The sequence below is a fragment of the Vipera ursinii genome (assembly GCF_947247035.1).
Source record: "Vipera ursinii genome assembly, chromosome: 2".
In the NCBI taxonomy this organism is placed as follows: domain Eukaryota; kingdom Metazoa; phylum Chordata; class Lepidosauria; order Squamata; family Viperidae; genus Vipera; species Vipera ursinii.
Genome location: NC_139513.1, coordinates 206,010,099 through 206,032,758, shown reverse-complemented (window position 1 = coordinate 206,032,758; position 22,660 = coordinate 206,010,099). Strand labels below are relative to the sequence as shown.

Here is a 22,660-nt window from a genome sequence, read left to right as displayed (position 1 = left end):
AGTCATTGCTACCTAGGTTCTCCTTCTGTCTCTGTGCTTTGCTGAGGTTTAGATAAAACCTGAGTTTTGGGGTCCCACCGCTCCCTGTAATTCTAAAGGGACCTTTTCCTCACCCGTCACAAAGAGGTAAGAGGGGAGGCGATGATGACTGTGACCCCTTTCAGCCCTGTGGTGAAGCCAAAGCTGAACAAGACCTGGGCAACTTGTCTTCTACCATTCCATGCAGACAAGAACCCAACGGTGTGTGCCAAATTAGAATTTAATAACTATCTTATTCCCCGTTTTGTTGTTACATGGTAGATGATGGAAGGGAAAATAAAGACCATTTGGTGGATTAGAAACAGGTTACATAGCCATTGGACCCTTTCTTCTGGTGGTGTCCAACTGATACATGCCCACATCCTTAGGGTTACCAGATCTGGGTTCCAAAATTCTGGACAACCACTAACAGGGCACAAAGTAATACAGAAAACTCTCTCTGATGCCATTTCATGGTCATCTGAGTTTCTGAAGCCCCAATCCCTAACCGTGACCAAGGCTAGAAAGGCGATCATGACCTGAGTCACTGCCTTCTCACCTGTGAGGGACATCCATAGATATGCGGTAAGGGGAAAATCTATGACAGGACCTTTCCAGTGGTAGCTCATCAAAGGCTTTCCCATTGAGATGTTTACTTAAAATTAATATTGTTTCCCTCACCTTGCAGGGACTTTAACAAAAGGAGCATTTAGGGTAGAGAAAAAGTGGTGTTTTTTTTCAAATAAGGGAGCAATCAGAAACAAACATACAAAAAACCCCCAAAAAACATGAAACCCTGCCTGAGGGGACTTTGGATAAAATCATCCAGATAAATTCACAGAAGCAACCTTGGTGATTGCAGAAGGTAACTTTCTCTCTCAACTTCACAGGGGAGAAATGGCTGGAGAGAGTATAGCCCTGAGCTGAATGGGAACCAAACGAATGGCCCCATTGTGTCTTTAACTAGTAGTCAAGTTTTTGAAATTGTTCTTGGCCAGACCCTGATTACATTTTAGCAAGCTGAAGCCTCCATTTTTATAGGGATGAGTCATATCTTCTTGATTTCAAGGTCTCAAGACCATTTCAACTGTTCCACTTTGATCAAAATATAATCATTCTTTAACTTCTTATTAATTTTAGCCTCTTGGTGATAAATTATGGTTCATCAAACTGATTAAAGCTAATCAACTAAAAGTCTTAAAAATACTTAAAGCTGATGAGAAGTGCACTTCCAATATGAAGAGGGTTTTTTTTAAAAAAAATAATTATTACAACCAAGTTTTTAAATGATGGGATTGCATGAAGGGGCAAAGGAAAATATTTCTCTTCAGCATCTCTAGCAATGACCAGTTTGTGTAATCCTTCAATGCTGTACCTCCATGGTGGTGAACCTATGGCACGCGTGCCACAAGTGACACGCAGAGCCCTCTCTGTGGGCACGGGCACCATCGCCCCAGTCCTAGGCCTTCAGCTGGGTTTTATAAAACCTTTTCGCTTTAGGCCTCCACTGCTGTGTGCAAAAAAATAAAGGTTCAATCAATCAATCAATTTCAACTTCTCACGGGGAAAAAAAGATCTCACAAAGTTGGAATTGATTGACTGAACTTTTTAGTTCTGCCCAGTCTGCCGTTACCACTGCAGCCACACCCACCCAATGGGCCACGCCCACCCAGTGGGCCACGCCCACCCGGCACCTGACAATACATAAGTGGGTTTTGGGTTGTAGTTTGGGTACTCGGTCTCTAAAAGTTTCACCATCATTGCTCTACCTGATATTTCTCTTACAGAAGGGATGAACTACACCTCTCTACTTTGGTCTTAAATGCTGCATCCTGAGTTTGCATTTAAGGCAATTCTGATAGAAGCCAGCTTCTAAAGGAATCCCTTTTCCCATCTTTGTTGCAGCATTAGCAAAAAGAGTGTTTTCTTTTTCTTTTTAAAAGATTAATAGGCTGTCTGTTTTCAGCCTCCATACTGCTTGTTACAGGAGAGAGAGAACTGAAGAGAAATTACTTACTTCCTAAGCCAATGTTTTTCTGGCAAAATAAGAGTTATTCCTGTAAACGGTTATCCTCTAAAAGACAAGAATTGCTTACCAATCCTTTTAACAGAATGTTATCCAGGACAACACTGTTTTCAAATATAAAGTACTCTTTAGGATATTTTGTAGAGTATAGTATTTGAGCATTTACACTTTTATTAAGACTCTGAAACCAGGTCTCATTTTGAAACCATGTTTCATAATGTTTTCTTTAAGATTTTGTTGGCCTTCTTACTTTTTAGCTTTCACAGGCCATGCAAGTAGCTTACCCATGAAAGTAAGTTCTAGGTTGCTTCTCTCCTTGACTAGTTTCCATCCATTGCTTCTTGTCCTGCCTTCAGGCACTTTGGAGAATAGCTTGACTCCCTCTTCTATATGGCAGCCCCTGAGATATTGGAACACTGCTGTCATGTCACCTCTCACCCTTCTCTTCGTTAAACTACACATACCCAATTCCAGCAACTGTTCCCTGTATGTTTTAGCCTCCAGTCCCCTAATCATCTTTGTTGCTCTTCTCTGAACTCTTTCTAGAGTCTCAAAATCTTTTTTACATCCTGGTGACCAAAACTGGATGCAGTTTTCCAAGTGTGGCCTTACCAAGGCATTGTAAAGTAGTATTAACACTTTACATGATCTTGATTCTATCACTCCATTAATGCAGCCTAGCACTGTGTTGGCTTTTTTGGCAGCTGCAGCACATTGCTGGCTCATATTTAAGTGATTGTCCACTAGGACTCCGAGATCCCTCTCACAGTTACTATTATTGAGCAAGGTACCACCTATACTATACCTGTGCATTTGATTTTTCCTGCCTAAATGTAGAACCTTACTTTTTTCACCACTGAATTTCATTTTTTTAGATAACGCCCAATGTTCAAGTCTGTCAAGATCCTTCTTTATCTTAAGCCTATCTTCCGGAGTGTTGGCTATTCCTGCCAGCTTGGTGTCGTCTGCAAATTTGATGAGTTCCCCATCTATCCCCTCATCTAAATCGTTGATGAAGATGTTGAAGAGCACTGGGCCCAGAACAGAGCCCTGGGGCACCCCACTACTCACTTCCCTCCATGTAGATGCAGTTCCATTGAGGACTACACAGAGTATGGATGGTCAGCCAGCTATGAATCCATTCTGGTGGTGATGCTGTCTAACTCACATTTTTCTATCTGTTATATACAGTAGATGTTATATAGTCAAATTTTACAATCCAGTCTCCCAGTTAACAAGGCATGCATGCACACACACACACACACACACACACACACAAAACCAGAAAAAATATGTGTCTGTTAGGACAAAGGGACACCAAAATAGTTGAAAGCAACATAGAAATGAATTCTACTGGAGAAAAGAGTTTGAGCAAATTTACATAACAAAAAACAAGCATATGCATTAGGATAAAGGTATGTGAAAATGCACATAGACTTTTATGTATACTTTAATAACATGACCAACCAGAAAACATGGGTGGAAGGAGACTGAAATAAATACACAGTTTTAAAAAAAAAGCGACTCAAAGGGATGGATTTATCCATTCAGAGTGCTGGAAGTACATATGGAACATTCCTTACCTCGGTCACAGCAAAGCTTCTTTTCCCACACGGTACCACTTTGTACCACTTGTCATGTAAGACATCCATGAAGCCGTGGGACTTATACTGACTGATCAGTTCAGAAATATTTGAGGTTAGTGGAGAGTTTGGAGGCAGGCCAATACCATACCCTAGCAAAAGAACAATACCAGTATTTTTCTCATTAGTTGATTCTTTGACCAGAATTGCCAAACAAGAATATCTAAAATTGTAGTTTTGGCAGATGGTCACTAAAATACTCCTGTCAATACCTGTTCCTTTAACTCACTGAACAGTAGGATATTATCTTCTACTGTGGTTCATAGCAACAGCAACTTTTGCAAGAGTAAGAATTTTGCCATCTCCTTGGGGAGAGTTCTGCTGTCAATGATACTGTTAGCTGATATACAAATGACACACAAACAGCAGAGGCTCACAGCCAGAGAGACTTACACAAGAGTGGATCTGCAAATTAGGAACCCCTACTTGACCTATAAGCTTCTGCTGACATTGGAAACCCACTTTGACTTGCCTGCTGTTTTACTAGCTAGCAAAGAACTGGACATCTTCTCATACATTCCCTAGAAAGTGGTACAGGTTTATGGACTGAAAGCTTTTTAACGTTGGTGTTGCTTCCTTGTAAGTATATCCCACCTAGAGAAACAAGGGGTTGGTATAATGGACTGGTGGGAATCCTTCTGTGTTCTGTAAGGCAGGGGTCCCCAAACCCCAGGTCGGGAGCCGGCCCATCAAAGCAGCAGGCAAGCGTGTGAAGCTTCATTTGCACGTGTGCGGGATTTAGGTTGCGCATGCAAAACCATTTCTCCCTGCTGCTTGAAACCACTGAAGCTGCCACCGACGCCGCCGGCAGTCCACAGAACCAAAAAAGTTGGGGACCCCTGCTGTAAGAGTTGGTTCTAATTAGAGCCAATAATCTGACTAAATTTCTTGCAGCTTGGAGACTATGGTTCGATTTTCTACAAGAAAAGGAGAAAAATGAAAGTTGACTTCGGAATTTGAGGACTGATCTGATAAAAAAGAAAGAGAAAGTGCACATTGTTAACTATGTAGTTATGATTTAGATGAAGTTGATATATTAATGCCAGATGAAATTTAAATTAAGAATATATCAGTGTTATTTCCAACATTATTACATTTTAAAGATTTTTAAGTATTGATATTCCCCATTTAAGCTTAGAAAGAGGTTGCTGTATTTTATTAGTGTCTCTATACGGTGAAAAGTTGGAAGTACTTTTTAAATATCTTTTATGTATTTTTGTCACTTTTAAACTTTACCCTTTTATCCCCTTCCCCCTTTTCCTTTTATGTTAGCTTGTATCTTATTATTTTTATAATTATTTATATTTGTACATAAATTTATGAAATTTATGTATAAAATTTTATATGCCTAAGACAGTGGTGGTGATAGATACCAACAGTGACAGCAACATCAGGAAGAAGGAGTACGAGAAGCCAGAGAAGTACCAAGGTCTGAAGGAAGAACTGCAAGGGATGTGGAAAGTCAAGGCCAAAGTCGTCCCAGGTGTGATAGGAGCAGTGCTTTTTTTGCAAAAGAAAAAGATGCCGGAACTCACACATGTTGTACAACCTGCCTTGCTTACCCTACAAGGTTCCATCCAAAAAAGGTGCCGGAACTCCGTTCTGAGCGTTCTACAAGAAAAAAAGCCCTGGATAGGAGTACTTGGGGCTGTGATTCCTAACCTGGGAGAGGAGGTCCAACAGATCCCAGGAACAACATCAGAGCTCTCTGTTCAGAAGAGTGCAGTTTTAGGAACAGCTAAGAACTGTTTTAGGAACAGCGCAGAACTGTCAAGCTCCCAGGCTTCTGGTAGAGGACCCGAAATTGAGGAAGACACATACCATCCATAAAGATGAGAAGGGATTTTTATATATATTATATGGATTCTGTAAAGGTTCGATTTCATGTGGGGAGGAGGACCATAAATTACAGATGGATAAGGTTGCAATTTTCTTCTCTTATGCTGATAACCTTTCTTGTTTTAGGCACTTCTTTCTTTTTCTCTCTCTCTCCCTCTTTCTCTTTTATCTCTTCATTACTTAAAAACCAATACCATTTCAGACAAATGGTTGTCCAATCTCTTAAAAATCTCCAACTTCTGGAGCCAAGTTGTTCCACTGATTGTTCTACTGTCAGGAAATTTCTCCTTAGTTCTAGGTTGGTTCTCTCCTTGACTACTTTCCAACCATTGCTTCTTGCTCAGCCTTCAGGTGCTTTGGTGAATAGGTTGACCCTCTCTTCTTTGGGGCAGCCCCTTAGATATTGGAAAAGTGCTATGTCATCCCTAGTCCTTTTTATTAAACTAGACGTATGCAATTCCTGCAATCGCTCTTCATATGTTTTAGCCTCCAGTTCCTAATCACCTTTGTTGCTCTTCTCTGCACTCTTTCTAGAGCAGACATGTCAAACACAAGGCCCGGGGGCCAGATCCGGCCCGCAAAGTGGTTTCATGTGGCCCGCGAAGCCATCCTGGAAACAGTGAGGGAACGGCCCCCGCTGCCTTGGCCCTGGCCCAGAGACCCTCCTTCTGCCAGAGACCCTCAGATCTGTCCCACTCCTGCCCAGGCCCCCATAGGCACCCTTGATGAAAACGATGTAGAGCTGGCCACGCCTACCCAGTAGGCCACATGCACTCTAGCCACACCCACACAGTAGGCCACGCCCACCCAGGCCACACCCACCTGGCCCCCTGAGGGCAACCACAGTGCTGATGCAGCCCTCAATGAAATTGAGTTTGACACCCCTGTTCTAGAGCCTTAATATCTTTTTTATATCATGGTGACCCAAACTGGATGCAATGTTCCAAGTGTGGCCTTGCCAAGGCATTATCAAGTGGTACTAAAACTTCACATGATCTTGATTCTATCCCTCTGTTAATGCAGCCTAAGACTCTGTTGGCTTTTTTTAGCAGCTGCACCCCTGGCTCATATTTAAGTGATTATCCACTAGGACAGGCATGTCAAACTCGCGATGTCACATGACATTGTGCAATGTATTGGAGCTTTTTCTCTATTGCTGGGAATGGGGTAGCCGCGGTTTCCTGATGACGCATCTGGCCAGCAGGCCGGCAGTTTGACACCTCTGCACTAGGACAATGTATGTCATGATGTTTCCTCCATCATGAGTTATTCTAATTCCTCAATCTGGTAAACTCAGTGGTGTTCTGATTGTGTTCCCAGACATCTCCAGTCATCAGAATCATGCATGTTGAGCATTTCTGGAATGTGTTTTGAGTCCAGCAGATTAGGGAAGTCTGATTTAAAGATTTCTTTCTTGGAAATAAATTGGGCTCAGAAGCCTAATCTTAGATTAAGCTATGACTGATATTTTTTCCTTTGTATCTATTAAACTGAGTTTAAATGGAGCTTGACTATGCTTTTGGGTACATGAATGCTATAGAAACCCAAGTGATCTTTGCAGCCCAAAGTGGCCATTATCAGCTTCAGTTTGTGTACCAGTTACACTTTTGCCTGAACTAAAGTATTGTACCCATTAGCAATATTTACACAAGTGTAATGTGCTTTAAAGGGACGCGGTGGCTCAGTGGGTTAGGATGCTGAGCTTGTCGATCAGAAGGTCGGCAGTTTGGCGGGTCGAATCCCGAGTGCCGCGTAACAGAGTGAGCGCCTGTTACTCGTCCCAGCTTCTGCCAACCTAGCAGTTCGAAAGCACGTAAAAATGCAAGTAGAAAAATAGGGACCACTACGGTGGGAAGGTAACAGCGTTCCGTGCGCCTTTGGCGTCTAGTCATGCTGGCCACATGACCACGGAGAGGTCCTCGGACAAGCGCTGGCTCCTCGGCTTTGAAACGGAGATGAGCACCGGCCCCTAGAGTTGGAAACGACTAGCACGCATGTGCGGGGGAACCTTTACCTTTACCTTTAATGTGCTTTATATGGATCTACCCTTCTGTTTGGTCCATAAACTACAGGTAGTCCAGAATGGAGCTTTGCAAGAAGCCTGAGCTAAATGGTCTGGACTCCTTCTTAAATTATAATAGATTATAGTCCTATATTATAATATAATCTTACATTAATGCCCACACCCCTCAAGCTTATCTGAAAGGGTCAGTAGCAGTTCAGAGATGGCTAGAAAGAAATACAGTATATTAATTTCCCAGAGTATCCAGTAAAATGTCATTCTGGAGCACTGAGAAAGTCAAAATGGAAGCCCCTGATGTGGAAGACCAAAGACTGATGAGCCTTACGGAGATTTAAACATGTGTCACTGGGCATCAGGGACTGATGCTAGGCCTCACACTTCCATTCCTTTCTTCTTTACCACTTGCTGGGCTATAGGCTGAAAGAAATTCAGGGTGTTTTGATCTCTCATACTATCAACCCTCAACACTTCAGAATGAAATATCCTCTCTCACTTATTATAAAAATCAGTATTTTTGGCTTTGAGATTAATGGTGCACATAGTGCTAGGCTGCATTAACAGAGGGATAGAATCAAGATCGTGTGAAGTACTAATACCACTTTACAATGCTTTGGTAAGGCCACACCTGGAATACTGCATCCAGTTTTGGTCAACACGATGTAAAAAAGATGTTGAGACTCTAGAAAAAGTACAGAGAAGAGCAACAAAGATGATTGGGGGACTGGAGGCTAAAACATATAGGGAACGGTTGCTGGAATTGGGTATGTGTAGTTTAACGAAGAGAAAGGTGAGGGGTGACATGATAGCAGTGTTCCAATATCTTAGGGGCTGCCACAAAGAAGAGGGAGTCAAGCTATTCTCCAAAGCACCTGAAAGCAGGACAAGAAGCAACGGATGGAAACTAGTCAAGGAGAGAAGCAACCTAGAACTAAGGAGAAATTTCCTGACAGTTAGAACAATTAACCAGTGGAACAACCTGCCTCCAGAAGTGGTGAATGCTCCAACACTGGAAGTTTTTAAGAAGAGACTGGCCAGCCACTTGTCTGAAATGGTATAGGGTTTCCTGCCTGAGCAGGGGGTTGGACTAGATGACTTCCAAAGGTCCCTTCCAACTTATTATTATTATTACTAACGGAAGCTTTGCCTCGCTAAGCTTGCTTTTGATTATATGATTTGATGCTCTTTTTCTCCCCAATGGTTTTTCTGCTTACTTGTTGTGAGCCATTCTGAGAATTTTACATCAACATGCTCATATAATAAATATGGGAAAGGGGTTTTAATTTAAAATTGGAATTCAATTACTTGCTAGTATGAACATTATGGGGTATTAATTAAATGCAATTTATCTGATTCCTCCACGTCATTTTTATTCTTTGACATTCTGTGACACTAACAAGTACAATTTGGATCACCGCCAAGGTTTTCAGTCCTTGGGCATCTCTCCATTCCCCACTGCTATAAAGGTTATGTAGAAAACAGCAAATAAAATGGTCATATACAACACAGTTGTAGAAAGTTGTTTCATACCTTCAATTGCAAATGGTTTTCCCACTGTCAAAAGTTTGCAGTCAGCATCAATGGATATTTCATAATCTAGAAGGGCTTTGTCCATGATGAAGGCATCCAATTTCTCTGGGTCCTGCCTGAAAAGGAAAACATTCAGCAAAGTGCAACAAACAAACAATGATTAAGTTTTATTCATTTATCCAAGACTTATTGTTTTCCAGATGGAAATTCTAGATCTATTTTCCTTAATCCACAGGAAACCTCGAATAAAAGTCAAAGCAAAATCTCGTCTATAAGCCAAGAAACATACATAAATTCTGATGCTAGCCTGTTAACCAATTTATCTTTTTTTTTAACTTAGTGAAATGAAACATATGCGCCTTTTAAAAACTAACGGATACATTTTAGCTAGCAACGTTATTTTAAAAGCAGCAATCAGATATTTTTTTTTAAAAAAAAACAGTAATGCATTTTTTGTTTAAAAAAATCAAACCTTATCTGGGAGTAATTTTTGAATAGCAACCAATTGATCTGCACAATCTATGGAGCTTCAAAGGACCTTGGATAGACTGCAAAGTCTTCTCTGAGGATTTAGGTCAGGTGATTTTCAGTCAACTTTGCTTCTTTTACTCTGTTTTAGCATCCACTTGCAACCCACACCCTAACTAATGCGGCAGGTTAGGCTAACCTGGCAGGGCTAAGTAAAGTTTTCATGTGTGAAACTATTCCTATGTTGGCTGTTTTTATTTGCAGTTCTTTTCCTAATCATTCCAAACAGGCACTTTTCCTTTTTTTTTTTTTTGGATAGCAGCCACACACTGGTTGAAATTGTCCACAATGATTCCAAGATCCCTTTCCTGATCACTCACTGCCATCTCTTATCCCGTTAATACAGAGGTGAATTTGAAACTCTTTTCTGGCTCCTTGTATTCCCTTTGCTTCTATCAAATTGTACCTGTCATTCTAAGCCCATTCCTCCCTTTGAGAACTCTCTAGTTTGTTGAACATTGTGAGATCCAGCTGAGACGGTCACCTCACTTGTAGGACCAGCTCCCCTATAAAGTTCCATCTTTCATGATTACATTATTATTATTATTATATTTTAAAAAATGTTGGCATACGCAGTGGGAATCCAGCAGACGCACCCATGGGGGTGGGGCGGCATCAAACATAAGCAGATGTTTAAAACAGCACTCTACCATTGCAATGGAAGCTCTGGCCCTTTTTGTTTGTGAGTCATGACATTACACGCACATACTGTATTAAATAAGTAGGGTCCAGGTGTCACCCCACTGGGATTGGTCCATACCACTCGTGCCAGCAGAGTAGGTGTGCTGTGGGTCCTGTCAGACCGATTATTCCACCTGGGGGCCTCAGGAGGAGGGCCTTCTCTGCTGTGGCTCCTGCCCTCTGGAACATCTTGCCCTCCAATGTGAGATTGGCTTCAGCCTTCCTATCTTTTCGTAAAGGGCCTAAAGACGTGGCTCTGCCAGTTGGCTTGGGGGGGTGTCTCAGTGGGGTAACAGCACAATGGGGGTGGTTGATGAAATAATAACAGATCCCACCTCTTCCCCCCCTGCCCTTCCCTTGTGTCTGATATTAACTTTTTATGCTTCAACTGTACATGCAAGTGTTAGCCGCCCAGAGTTACCCTATGGTAAGATGGCCGGCCAATTCATTTTATAAATAAACAAGAAAGAAATTGTGGTGGTGCAATGCTCCAGTGTTCATTCTGAGCAAAGCATGAGCTTCTGTGGACATTTCTGAGCTCCGGTAATTATTGGATGGGCTTTGGAGAAGCTGCAATATGTTTCTGTGCACTCAGAAACATAGAAGGCCAATCTTTCTGTTCATTAGCTGCCTTCCTGCTCTCATTAGCATTTATGGGCATGCTAGTCATAACGTACCAGGGTGAGGCACTTACACAACTAAATCTAGGATAGGCAATCTGTGGGCTACAGATTTTTTTTTTGAACCGATGTCTCAGCATCCATTCCATCAGCCATTCCTTCTCAAGCTACTTGAAGGTGCAGTTCAGCAATAGCTGGAAAGTTACAGCGTGACAGACTATCTTCATTAAGCTGGAATGCGAGCCCAAAGGGAATCCAAGGCTTCTTTCTCCCTTGGCGTACCTCCGTTAGACTTATCTCTAACACAGGGAAGCCTACTTACTTCAGGTATTCCACTCCATCGGGAGTTGTGGGTACATTGAACCGTTTCATGTACTCATGCATGTCTGGAAAGCTTTGCTTGAAATAATCTTCAGCGCTGCTTTCTTTCACAGTTCCAAAGCGAAACCCCTGGGAAGGGTGATGCAGCTGAGGAGAAATGCCAAAACATTTTAAGAACAAAGCAAAAGCAGGAAGAATTTGTACGCCTTAGTTCCTTGAATTTCAGGAGAGCCTTGTTCATACTAAGCCATGTAACTGGATAAGAATTATTTATCGGTCCTTAGGGAATTACATGATCATGTATTTGTTAGAGTTATATCCCACTTTTCGTACAACTGCTCACAGTGGCATATATAACACTCCCTCTTCCTGTTTTAGCTCACAACAACTATCCTGAGAGATGTGACTTGCCTAAAGGCACCCAGATAGCTCCCAAGGCTGACGGTGAATTAGAGCTTAGGTTTTCCTGGGGCTGCTCCAACATCTTAACCACTCTATCACATTACAGCCTTTAAATGAATTGTGCTGATAGGTTCACTCACAATGGAGCTCAGCCTTAACAGAGCATTAATTCTACAGGTTAGAAAAGAGAGTCCCTGTGGATTTTACTCCAGTAGTCATTGCCAGCTCTAGGGGGTGGTGCTCATCTCCATTTCAAGGCCATTGAGCCAGCACTGTTTGAAGACATTTCTGCAGTCATGTGGCCAGCATGACATCACAGAGTGCTGTTACCTTCCCATCAAAGTGATATCTATTCATCTACTCGCATTTGCATGTTTTTGAACTGTTAGGCTGACAGGAGCTGGGGTGAGGATGGGAGCTTACCCCATCGCATGGAGCTCAGGTCTCAAACCTGGGCTGCTGGCTTTCCAGCTGACAAGCCCAGCATCTTAACCACTAAGCCACTGTGCCACCCACAGTTTAGAAAGATAGACCAATAATGCCAAAGCTGCTTAACCTGAATACCCAGTTTGGAACTCCTGATTTTTTTTGTTTTGTTTAAATACTAATCATCTAAAACAGGGGTCTCCAAACTGGGCAACTTTAAGTCTTGTGGACTTCAACTCCCAGAATTCCTCAGCCAGCCATGGCAAGTCCACAAGTTTTAAAGTTTCCAGTACTCTTCAATATCCTCATAAATGATTTTGATGAGGGAATAGAAGGGGAATTCACCAAATTTGCAGATGACATTAAGCTGGCAGGAATAGCCAATACCCCTGAAGACAAGCTCAGGATCCAAAAAGATCTTAACAGACTTGAACAATGGGTCCTATCCAACAACATAAAATTTAATATGGAGAAAAGGAAGGTTTTACCACCTAGGCAGGAAAAACGAATGATACAAGTATAGATTAGGTGAAACCTGGCTCAAAAACAGTAACTGTGAGAGGGACCTTGGAGTCTTAGTGGATGATCACTTAAACATGAGCCAGCAGTGTGCGGTAGAAGCCAAAAAAGCTAATATAATCCTTGGTTGTATAAAAAGAGGCATAGAATAAAAAACACGTGAAGTATTAGTACTGATTTATAAAGCCTTAGTAAGGCCACACCTGGAATACTGTATCCAGTTTTGGTCAAAGAACAACTAAGATGATTAAGGGTCTGCAAGAACTGAGTATGGCCAGTCTAGAGAAAAGAAGGACTGGGAGTGATATCATAGCAATATTCCAGTATTTGAGTGGCTACCACAAAGAAGAGGGGGTCAACTTATTTTCCAAAGCACCAGAAGGCAAGACAAGAAACAACGGATGGAAAGTAATCAAGGAGAGAAGCAACATGGAATTAAGGAGAAACTTCCTAACAGTGAGGACAGTTAACCAGTGGAACAGCTTGCCTCCAGAAGTTGTAGGGCAGACATGTCAAACACAAGGCCCGGGGGCCGGATGCGGCCCGCGAAGTGGTTTCATGTGGCCCGCAAAGCCATCCTGGAAACAGTGAGGGAACGGCCCCCACTGCCTTAGCCCTGGCCCAGAGACCCTCCTTCTGCCAGAGATCCTCAGATCTGTCCCACTCCTGCCCAGGCCCCCATAGGCACCCTGGATGCGAACGATGTAGAGCTAGCCACACCCACCCAGTAGGCCATACACACTCTAGCCACGCCCACCCAGTAGGCCACGCCCACCCAGGCCATACCCACCCGGCCCCCTGAGGGCAACCGGAATGCTGATGCGGCCCTCAGTGAAATTGAGTTTGACACCCCTGTTGTAGGTGCTTCATCACTGGAGGTTTTTAAGAAGAGACTGGACAGCACTTATCTGAAATGGTACAGGGTCTCCTGCTTGAGCAGGGGGTTGGACTAGAAGACCTACAAGGTTCCTTCCAGCTCTATTCTGATTCATTGATATTATCCATGTGTTGCTTAATTTTCTGATGGCACAACGAAGCCATTTTAGAATACTTTGCTTGGAACATTCAATTTTTGCCTATTTTTTTCATTCTCCCAATGTTACATAACGAGTTAAAGACTGAAGTATCTAGTAGCTGTAGTAGTAGCAACTGACCACCACCCCCCCGCAAAAAAAATGGGTTCCAGAAAAATTCCACCTCCTTTCAAATGAAATGGATACATCACTCTAATAGCTCAAAACGATAAGGCATTCTTCAAATGTGCAGAATTATAAAAGCCAGTACCTGGTTAATGTGGACTGTATATCAAGACCAACAACAGAAACTATACTTTATTAAATGCATATGCTACCCGACTTCCAGAAAATCTTAATTTTCAATGCGGGAAGATTGCTGGGTAGTTCTGTTGTAGTACAAAGGCAATGCACACGATGCCCACTTCTTAGCTGGGCCAGAAGAACCCTGTGTCTCTAATATTTTTCAGCCAGATTAGGGGACTTTAGCAGAAAATGTCTTCATTTCTCCTCTATCTTCACTTTCCTGTCTTCACTGTTAATGCTATCATACGTTTAATACCATTTCTGGCTATTTAAGGAATGGAAAAAAAGGCCCACACTATTGAAGCAGTCATCCATCCATCCATCCATCCATCCATCCATCCATCCATCCATTCATCCTTCCACAAACAATCAGGATTGGTTTTTGCAATCCATCAGGGAATGATCACACACACTTGTAGGAGATGACCAGGCTGACACCGAGGGAGGGGTCAAACACATCATTAGTCTCAAGTCCCTTCATACTCATAAGAGATCTAAGTCCAGCCCACCTTGAATTCCACTGACTCTTATCTACCGCCACCTTGCTTTGACTGTTAGTAGTTCAGATTCTTGTAGATAGCATAAACTTGCAATAAACCTTTATCTTCATTTTAGATGGCCTGGACTTCCTGATTTTCCCAAACTTGACAACAGTGCAATTAAAGCTATGGAAACAATTCTGTAAATGGTTAGTTTTAACGGATCCAAAGAATTGTTGGCCAATCTACTTACAACAGGGGTATCAAACTTGCAAAGTCATGTGACGTGTCGTAACGTATCATGAGTTTTTTTCCATTGCCAGCAAAGGGGTGGGCGTGGTTTCACCATGACGCATCTGGCCTGTGGGCCAGTAGTTTGACATCCCTGGCTTACAAGGGGTCTAACCTGCTTGAGTTTGCCCATGTTAAGGACCAATCAGGAGTACAGCCAGTTTTGCTTTTCATGCTTAGGTTTCTCAAGACAATTTGCCAATTAAAGTGTCAAATAAGTTCATGTGATAGGTCATCTTTTAGTAGTTGTGGAGTTTCATTTAACATTTCCACAGTGGAAATGTATTTAGTATGGAGCTTTTTGATGGTGGTGGGATTCTGAGGGTTATCTTTAATTTTTAAACTATGGTAAGCTTATTTTACAGCTGGACTGAGATCTCTAATTTTAGGGCCTCTGCTTCAGGGTTTGTGTGTATGTCTTTCTGTGTTTCCATGTCATAACAGTGGAGCAATATTTCCCATTTAGGGATGTGGTGGCTCAGTGGGTTAGGACGCTGAGCTTGTCGATCAGAAGGTCGGCAGTTTGGTGGGTCGAATCCTGAGTGCCGCGTAACAGAGTGAGCGCCTGTTACTCGTCCCAGCTTCTGCCAACATAGCAATTCGAAAGCACGTAAAAATGCAAGTAGAAAAATAGGGACCACTACGGTGGGAAGGTAACAGCGTTCCGTGCGCCTTTGGCGTCTAGTCATGCCGGCCACATGACCACGGAGACGTCCTCGGACAAACTCTGGCTCTTCGGCTTTGAAACGGAGATGAGCACCGGCCCCTAGAGTCGGAAACGACTAGCACGCATGTGGGGGGGAAACTTTACCTTTACCTATTTCCCATTTGCTTTGCAAAGGTGGTTAGAGCTGGGTCTGGACTTGTGAAGAAGAGGTTTGGAGATCTTAGAGGTCTTAGCCAATGTTCCCATATTTTTTTTAGTAGCAATATTTCTTCCAACTGCAGAACTAGGGGTGGGGTGGGGTGAGAACTCCATGCATTGTTCCATGAACATTAGCACTTACCTCCAAAACTCCAGAGTGGAATTTAATGTCCACTAAAGAGAACTGGAACCATTAACACTTGAAACCTTATCACTTTTTCTCACTGCGTCTTAAAGATTAAGGCTATAAAGTAGCTTTTAAGGTGAAGAGCAAAACTTCTGCGTATTTTTTAACATTCAATGTCATTTATTCGCTTGAGTGCCATTTGGAAAATAGATCTGTGACATAATTAGGCTAGTCATGGGCCTACTTCAATCTTCGTTTTATAGTCAGAGTCATTATCACATTATCACACTTCTGCTATTGCTTAACAGAAGAAGACCCTTAGGTTTTAGATAAGTAACAGACCTTTGAAGGACACTTCAAAATAACCCAGAGTGCCACTAACTATGCAGATGTTCAAATATACTCTGCTTAAGAGAAGAATGTCTTCTCGTTTAAAGCATACACAGCTTAGAGTGATGAGGTTAAATATCTGACAAAATGATAAAACCAATGAAACAGAGAATAGATTGAGAACAAACTTCAGGTAAAAAATATTACTAATTTAGCTTCAAAGGAGGCCAACGCAGCTTCATTAGGAAAGAAGTTCCACAGTTTGAATAAGGCTATCACAGGCAGGCTTTAAATACAAAAGACCTTAAATACTAAATACTTTGAAGACCGTAAATATACTGTACAAAGTAGAGCAAATGATGACTTTCAGTCAGATAAGCTTCTATCACTTACTGGTTACTCAGAAATGAATGAATTAAATGCATTCACATATAACCACGTCTCAGTGTGGATGGTTTTGTGGTGATACTGCAAATTTAAATAAAACAGTAACAAAATCCAGCACTCGTCAGAGAATAAGCTTTCTTTAATTTTCTAATTCAGACATTCAGGACTTGGATTCCACCATTTAATATCCTCCTCTCTAATACTGTAAAACAATTAACTTGCCAACCTTATAAAATAATGCAATTAAAAAAAATGGGCTTGAGGTAGGCCTAAGCCAAGCATCTTTGTAAAATAAATATTGGTGTGAATCTGGATGAGAAAAAGGAATGGGAGACTAAATGAAAGGATGGATGGATAGATGGATCTAATATCCCATCCATTTTCCTGGATAGAGCTGTATCATAGGCTGAATATGAGGACCCAGATTGTTGGGGGCAATTAAGCTGACTTTGTAATAATGCCGCTTGGGGTGTGTGTGAAAGCCCTAATAAGCAGGCATATACATAGAATGAAGGCTACTGCTAAGTTTGTAAGCCGCCCTGAGTCTTCGGAGAAGGGCGGGATATAAATGTAATAAAAATAAAAAAAAAATAAAAAAAAATATTAGGATGGGCATAATTTTATCACCAACACTAAAATAATACTGCACATCAGGGATGTCAAACTCAATTTCATTGAGGGCCGCATCAGCATTGTGGTTGCCCTCAAGGGGCCGGGTGGGTATGGCCAGGGTGGGCGTGGCCTACTGGGTAGGTGTGGCTAGAGTGCGTATGGCCTACTGGGTGGGCATGGCCAGCTCTACATTCTTCGCATCAAGGGTGCCTATGGGGGCCTGGGCAGGAGTGGGACAGATCTGAGGGTCTCTGGCAGGAGGAGGGTCTCTGGGCCAGGGCCAGGGCCAAGGTAGTGGGGGCCATTCCCTCACTGCTTCCAGGATGGCTTCGCGGGCCACATGAAACCACTTTGCGGGCCGGATCCGGCCCCCGGGCCTTGTGTTTGACATGTCTGCTGCACATTGATAGAGCTCGTACAGTAGATGCTTCCCGGGGAGTAAAACAACATATAAAGAATGTATATAATGAATGCCATTACCCCACCACAGGATGCTGACCTACAGCTTGTTAAAGTTAGCTACCATTAGTTGGGTCTATACAGCACACTTGAGAGTTACTTGATGTAGTGGTTATAGCACTAGGGTAGAAACCAGGGGACTGTGAGTTCCAGTTCTGCCTTAAGCACAATACCAACTGGGTGATCTTGGGCCAGTCACTCTCAGCCTTAGGAAGCAGGCAGTGGCAAACCATTTCTGACAATCCTTGCCAAGAAAACTCCAGGCAGTCTCCCAGAACAGGACAAGAATGAACAGGGGAAAAAAATACAGCACACTAAGCCAAAAGGAAACAATAATATTCAGGCTTATCAAAATGCATGAGTTAGGTTATACTGGCTCGGAATTTGGGAAGCTGAAGCCCCCGAAATAGGAGAGGTGGATTCCAAGAATAGCTACCACATCTGTAGTGATGACTCCCTCCGCTCAGTTTCATCCTTGCCCTCACACCCGCAGCCCTTCCCCTATTTTTAATCTCTGCAGCTGAACCTGTGCAAGGAAAAGCAGAGCGAGGGAGAATGACTTGGAGACTACATCAAGGTTGTGAGTTATGGCATTTCCCCCGAGCAAGTGATTTCTGCACATGGAATCTGTGTTAGAAGTTGCGGTCCGCGGGGAAATGGGTCTCCTATGTAGGAATGTTGCTTGATTTCTCAGCTATTGGCAACGTATGTGAAGTGTCTCCACTGAATGTATTTGCCCTTTAGTGCCCTGGCGTTTGAGCATTAATGGTCACATTTGAAATTTAAAGAGCATGACATGGGTACTCTCACAAAATAGTTGCCATGGTGACCAGCAGCACCAACACTCATTCACTAGAATGGCAAACAAAGGGTGCACTTGGCTAGTTTTGGGGGGTTTGGTAGGCTACCTTACCTTATTTCTGTGATTTCCCTCCATCCAGCAGCCATTCCCCATCCCAAACAGAGCCCTAGATTGCATCCCCACCCTAATTTCATTGTTGCAAGAGAATCTCTGATACACACACACACACACACGTGATCCCTAAAGTGTTTTTTGGAAAGAATTACATTTAGGATTGATACTGGAAGCATCATGCCGACTTCCTAATTATTAATTTTAATTATAGGATAAAATGAAGCATGCAGGGTGGGGGGGGGGAGACTCAGGAAATGGTCAGCTTTAAGTGTGAACATTTCCACTGCAGACAGTCCACTGGCCCTTCTGCTCCTACAGATGTGTTTTTGTTTTAGTTAAGACCTGATGACCACCTATTGACAAATGAGACCAAAGGAAAGCCTTTGAGCCATCTAGTTGGCCGATACAATTTTATATAAATCCAGGAACTGCACCTGAGCCAATAAAGCACTGCAATGGGTTCATCTCAAGGCATCGTTGCAATTTTTGATAACCAAAAAGCATCTCCAGAATTAGCTCTAATTTAATTTAAAGTTGAGAGCCAAAGAGCAAAGTGGATGATTTTCCCCACGACACCACAGTGGGGCGCTAGTGGCTACTCAGGTTTTCTTGGCCACTGCTTCAAAAACTTGGCAAGAGAGGTTTTCGTTGCAGTGAGTACTCACTGATTCCCTCTGATTAAGTCTAGCTGCAGTAAAATGCTGCAGATTTCTCTCTTGCTTTTGAGACAACTATGGTCTTGGGAAAAAGCAGATAGGGTTCCCTTGGTGCTGATAAAATCTGTGGTGCTAGTGTGCACTGCAGAAAGAAATCGAACGGAAGTTTGTAATAGATCAGACAATCCGTTTTTCATGGTGCCTGTAGCAAAGAAAGCCAGCTTTCTTCCTGGCAGCGATCTAAATATGGATTATTGAATAAATCAACCCAGAACTCTCACTCAAAGCACAAATGGCCAGGCTCAAATTATCCTATGTTGAATGTATTATCCGAAGACCTAGCACTCTGGAGAAAGCTCTAATGCTGGGCAAGCTGGAAGGAAAGAGAAGGATGGCCAGCAGCCAAATGGAATGATCCAGTTATAGTAGTTAATAGTCACCATTGAAATACCTGAAAGACCAGGTTAGGGACTTTATCTTCATGGGGGAAAAAATCAGTGTATTTGATATCCACTTGATAGGACATAATCAGTCAAAAGTCCCCACCCCCTCATTTCTACAGAATGTTGATGTTCTTTGGCCTTGGATACTTTGAAGTGGATGCAACTTGGGGGAAGATAAGGACTTTTTTTAAAGCAGGTGTAGCTCTTAACATGATACTTGTGGAAGGCATTTGCGGAAAATCTTGCAGAATATTTGTGGAAAATATTATAGCAAGCTATGAAGGTGCAGATGTAGAACTGGTGTTTCTCCCAATTTCTTCTATTTTTATTAAAAAACAAAACAAAACTCCCCCTGGTCCAATTTTAACAGATATTTTGGCAAAGTGTTAATATTGCAGTTGTAGGCATAGCAATCTGTATGGAGCAAAGTCCCTCTGTCTTGTACGCCTTGCTCTTTCAGAAGATTGAGCAGGAGTGGTGTAGTTTTGGATGGAATCTAAAAGTATAGTGCTCTGGATATATATATATATATATATATATATATATATATATATATGAAAAGGTTACCCCGCACTCATCTCCGTTTCAAAGCCGAGGACGTCTCCGTGGTCATGTGGCCGGCATGACTAGATGCCAAAGGCGCACGGAACGCTGTTACCTTCCCACCATAGTGTTCCCTATTTTTCTACTTGCATTTTTTATGTACTTTCGAACTGCTAGGTTGGCAGAAGCTGGGACGAGTAACAGGTGCTCACTCTGTTACGCGGCACTCAGGATTCAACCTGCCAAACTGCCGACCTTCTGATCGACAAGCTCAGCGTCCTAACCCACTGAGCCAACGCATCCCATATATATACATTCAAATATGCCATTACATATTAGTTTAAGCTAAATGTAAATTAGTTTACATTTAGAACAGATGGCAGTCAGGCCTGGAGGGATACATATATACACTCACATGCATATGTTTGCTCCCCTTCCTTCCACCCTTCCTAGTAGGACTGGTAGAAACTGAAAATTTCTGCAAATCCTCCTCCTTCTCCTCCTCTCCCCCCAAAAAAGAATTGGAAGGAATATACATCTTTCTTCAGATAGTAGGGTGAATGATTGGAGAAGGAGAAGCTAACCCTTCTGTCTGAACAGCCACTAGATGATAGCAGATTAGCAGATGTCAGTGTCACTTCATATCTCTGTAGCTTCAGAATCTAGCGCTTCATATGTCTGTAACATCAATATTTTTTCCCCAGATTCTGGAATGATAGAACTTGGGATGGACAGACAGTTGCAGATCTTTGTCTGAAAAAAACTGGCCAGACCAGAATGGAGTGGCTGGACTCACTGAGCACAATGTGTTTGTTCCACATATGGAGCTCAGTGTGTCTTCCGTTCCACGCACAGCTCTGAACAGTCAACAGTTGCTGCTCAGTTCCTTTATAGTCCAATTTAAAGCATCATTTCTTCTTTCCTGAATATTTTATGTAGATTTTAATTTTGGGGGGGAAAAATTGCTCTCCAGGAGGGAAGGGAGTAATCAGTGGTTGCTCCTGTCTTTCATTATCCCTTTGTCTTTGTTCACTCCTAGCCCATTTCACAACCTGATTTAGCCATTTTCATAACCTTTGAAGGGATTTATAGCATTAATCTGTTTCTCTTTTAAATATATTGTGTTTCAAGTGCTCAGGCTGTGGGGTTTTTTTTTTAATTAAGGCACTTTACCATCGCGTGAGGCACTTTGCATGCTAGCCAAAAATACTTAAGAAAAATCGTATTTTTTATTATCAAGACTGTGATCCAGACGGTCCTGGACCTTTGGTAATTAATAAGAGACGTTGAATGTTTCATTTTCCAAATGTGAACTTCCCTAGATAATGTCACATCTCTCTCTCTCTCTCTCTGTCTTTCTCTCTCTCTTTCTCCCTCTGATATAACAGAGGTTGAAAGCAGACACAAAAAATCCTTTTGTTTTGGAACTGACTTTTACTGTGACTCTCTTCTTGACTGTGTAATAAGATGATTTCTCTTTTGTTCCTCAGTCATTTCTAAAAGGGATGCATGTACTTCAAGATGATCCACTGTCTCCTTTCTCATTATTATCTTTTTTTTGTTAAAAAAAATATGTAGAGTATTTTTTCAGGAAAAATATTTAATTTAATATTTAATAGGTTTAATATTGGTATCTTTACATGATTCGATGAATAAATGCTCTACAAATACATCTATTTTACTTTAAAAAAATTATATTAAAAATATAAATCTTTTATATTTTTTCCATAAATATAAACCGTGCAAACAAAACTTCTTTTTGAGGGGTCCTCATGATTTTGGGGGGCCTGAGAGCAAAGCAGGTTTAAGAAGCAGTGACTTAAGTCAACTCTGGTTGATTTCCAAGCCCAGAGAAGATCAGTCAGGTCACACCACCAGATGAGACGCTCTATGTACTACATAATTCTACATCCTTCACCATTTTTGATAGGGGAATCAGATAGCTTCCAGGACATAAAATGAAGCAGGATGACACAATATCTGAACCTGTGTTACAGGGAATTCTATATGATGGGTGGTGGTGATAAATAAATAAAAGTATCAGGAATAGACTGCCCACTACAATCAATCTTCCCCCAGGGTGTAGCTTTAAGAGTCACTGTGGAATTACCCATTTTTGAATTTTTATTGCAATCTAATGATCTGTCGAAACTATTATGCTTCTGCTGCCTGCTAGGAAAAAAAAGAGCATTGCTGCTCATTTCTATATATCAAGGGTTGAGTGGAGTTGCGCACATTCTTAGAAAATAAATCCAGAATGAGGGCAAGCTCTTCTTCTGTGCATCAAGTAAAAATGCTCCTAATAATCTCTTGTTTCTTCTTGACAGTGCTGAAATTTATTCTTCAGCAACTGTCAAGTCACACTTTTAAACAGAGATTTTTTTCCCGGAGAGTCATAAGTAGCGCTATGCTAGTTCAGGCCCACCTAGTCTATTATGCTACTTCCCACAGCAGCAAGCCAGATGTTCAGCCACACTATTTTCTTCACAGCTACCAATCTGAGGCAAAATTAAGAGGACTTTAAATGAATCTTTGCCTTTAACATGCCAGCATTTTTAGCAAGCATTTTTAAGCGCACTGCTTGGAGCCGGTGAAGTGGATAAATATTAATATTGACATCCATAGAAGATGTCTTTTCTTAGCAAATGCCAACTTGAAAA

At 42.0% G+C, this 22,660-nt stretch overlaps 1 protein-coding gene across 1 annotated transcript in view; it reads right to left on the bottom strand.

Moving 5' to 3' along the window:
* GRIN3A (glutamate ionotropic receptor NMDA type subunit 3A) overlaps positions 1-22,660 on the bottom strand; it is a gene marked incomplete at both ends in the record, with an annotated part of 120,381 nt that overhangs the window by 15,745 nt on the left and 81,976 nt on the right. The window contains 3 exons of the mRNA XM_083353483.1: positions 3,628-3,779; positions 9,077-9,192; positions 11,228-11,373. Coding sequence (XP_083209609.1) covers positions 3,628-3,779; positions 9,077-9,192; positions 11,228-11,373 — 414 coding nt within the window. The remainder of the gene's footprint in view (positions 1-3,627; positions 3,780-9,076; positions 9,193-11,227; positions 11,374-22,660) is intronic.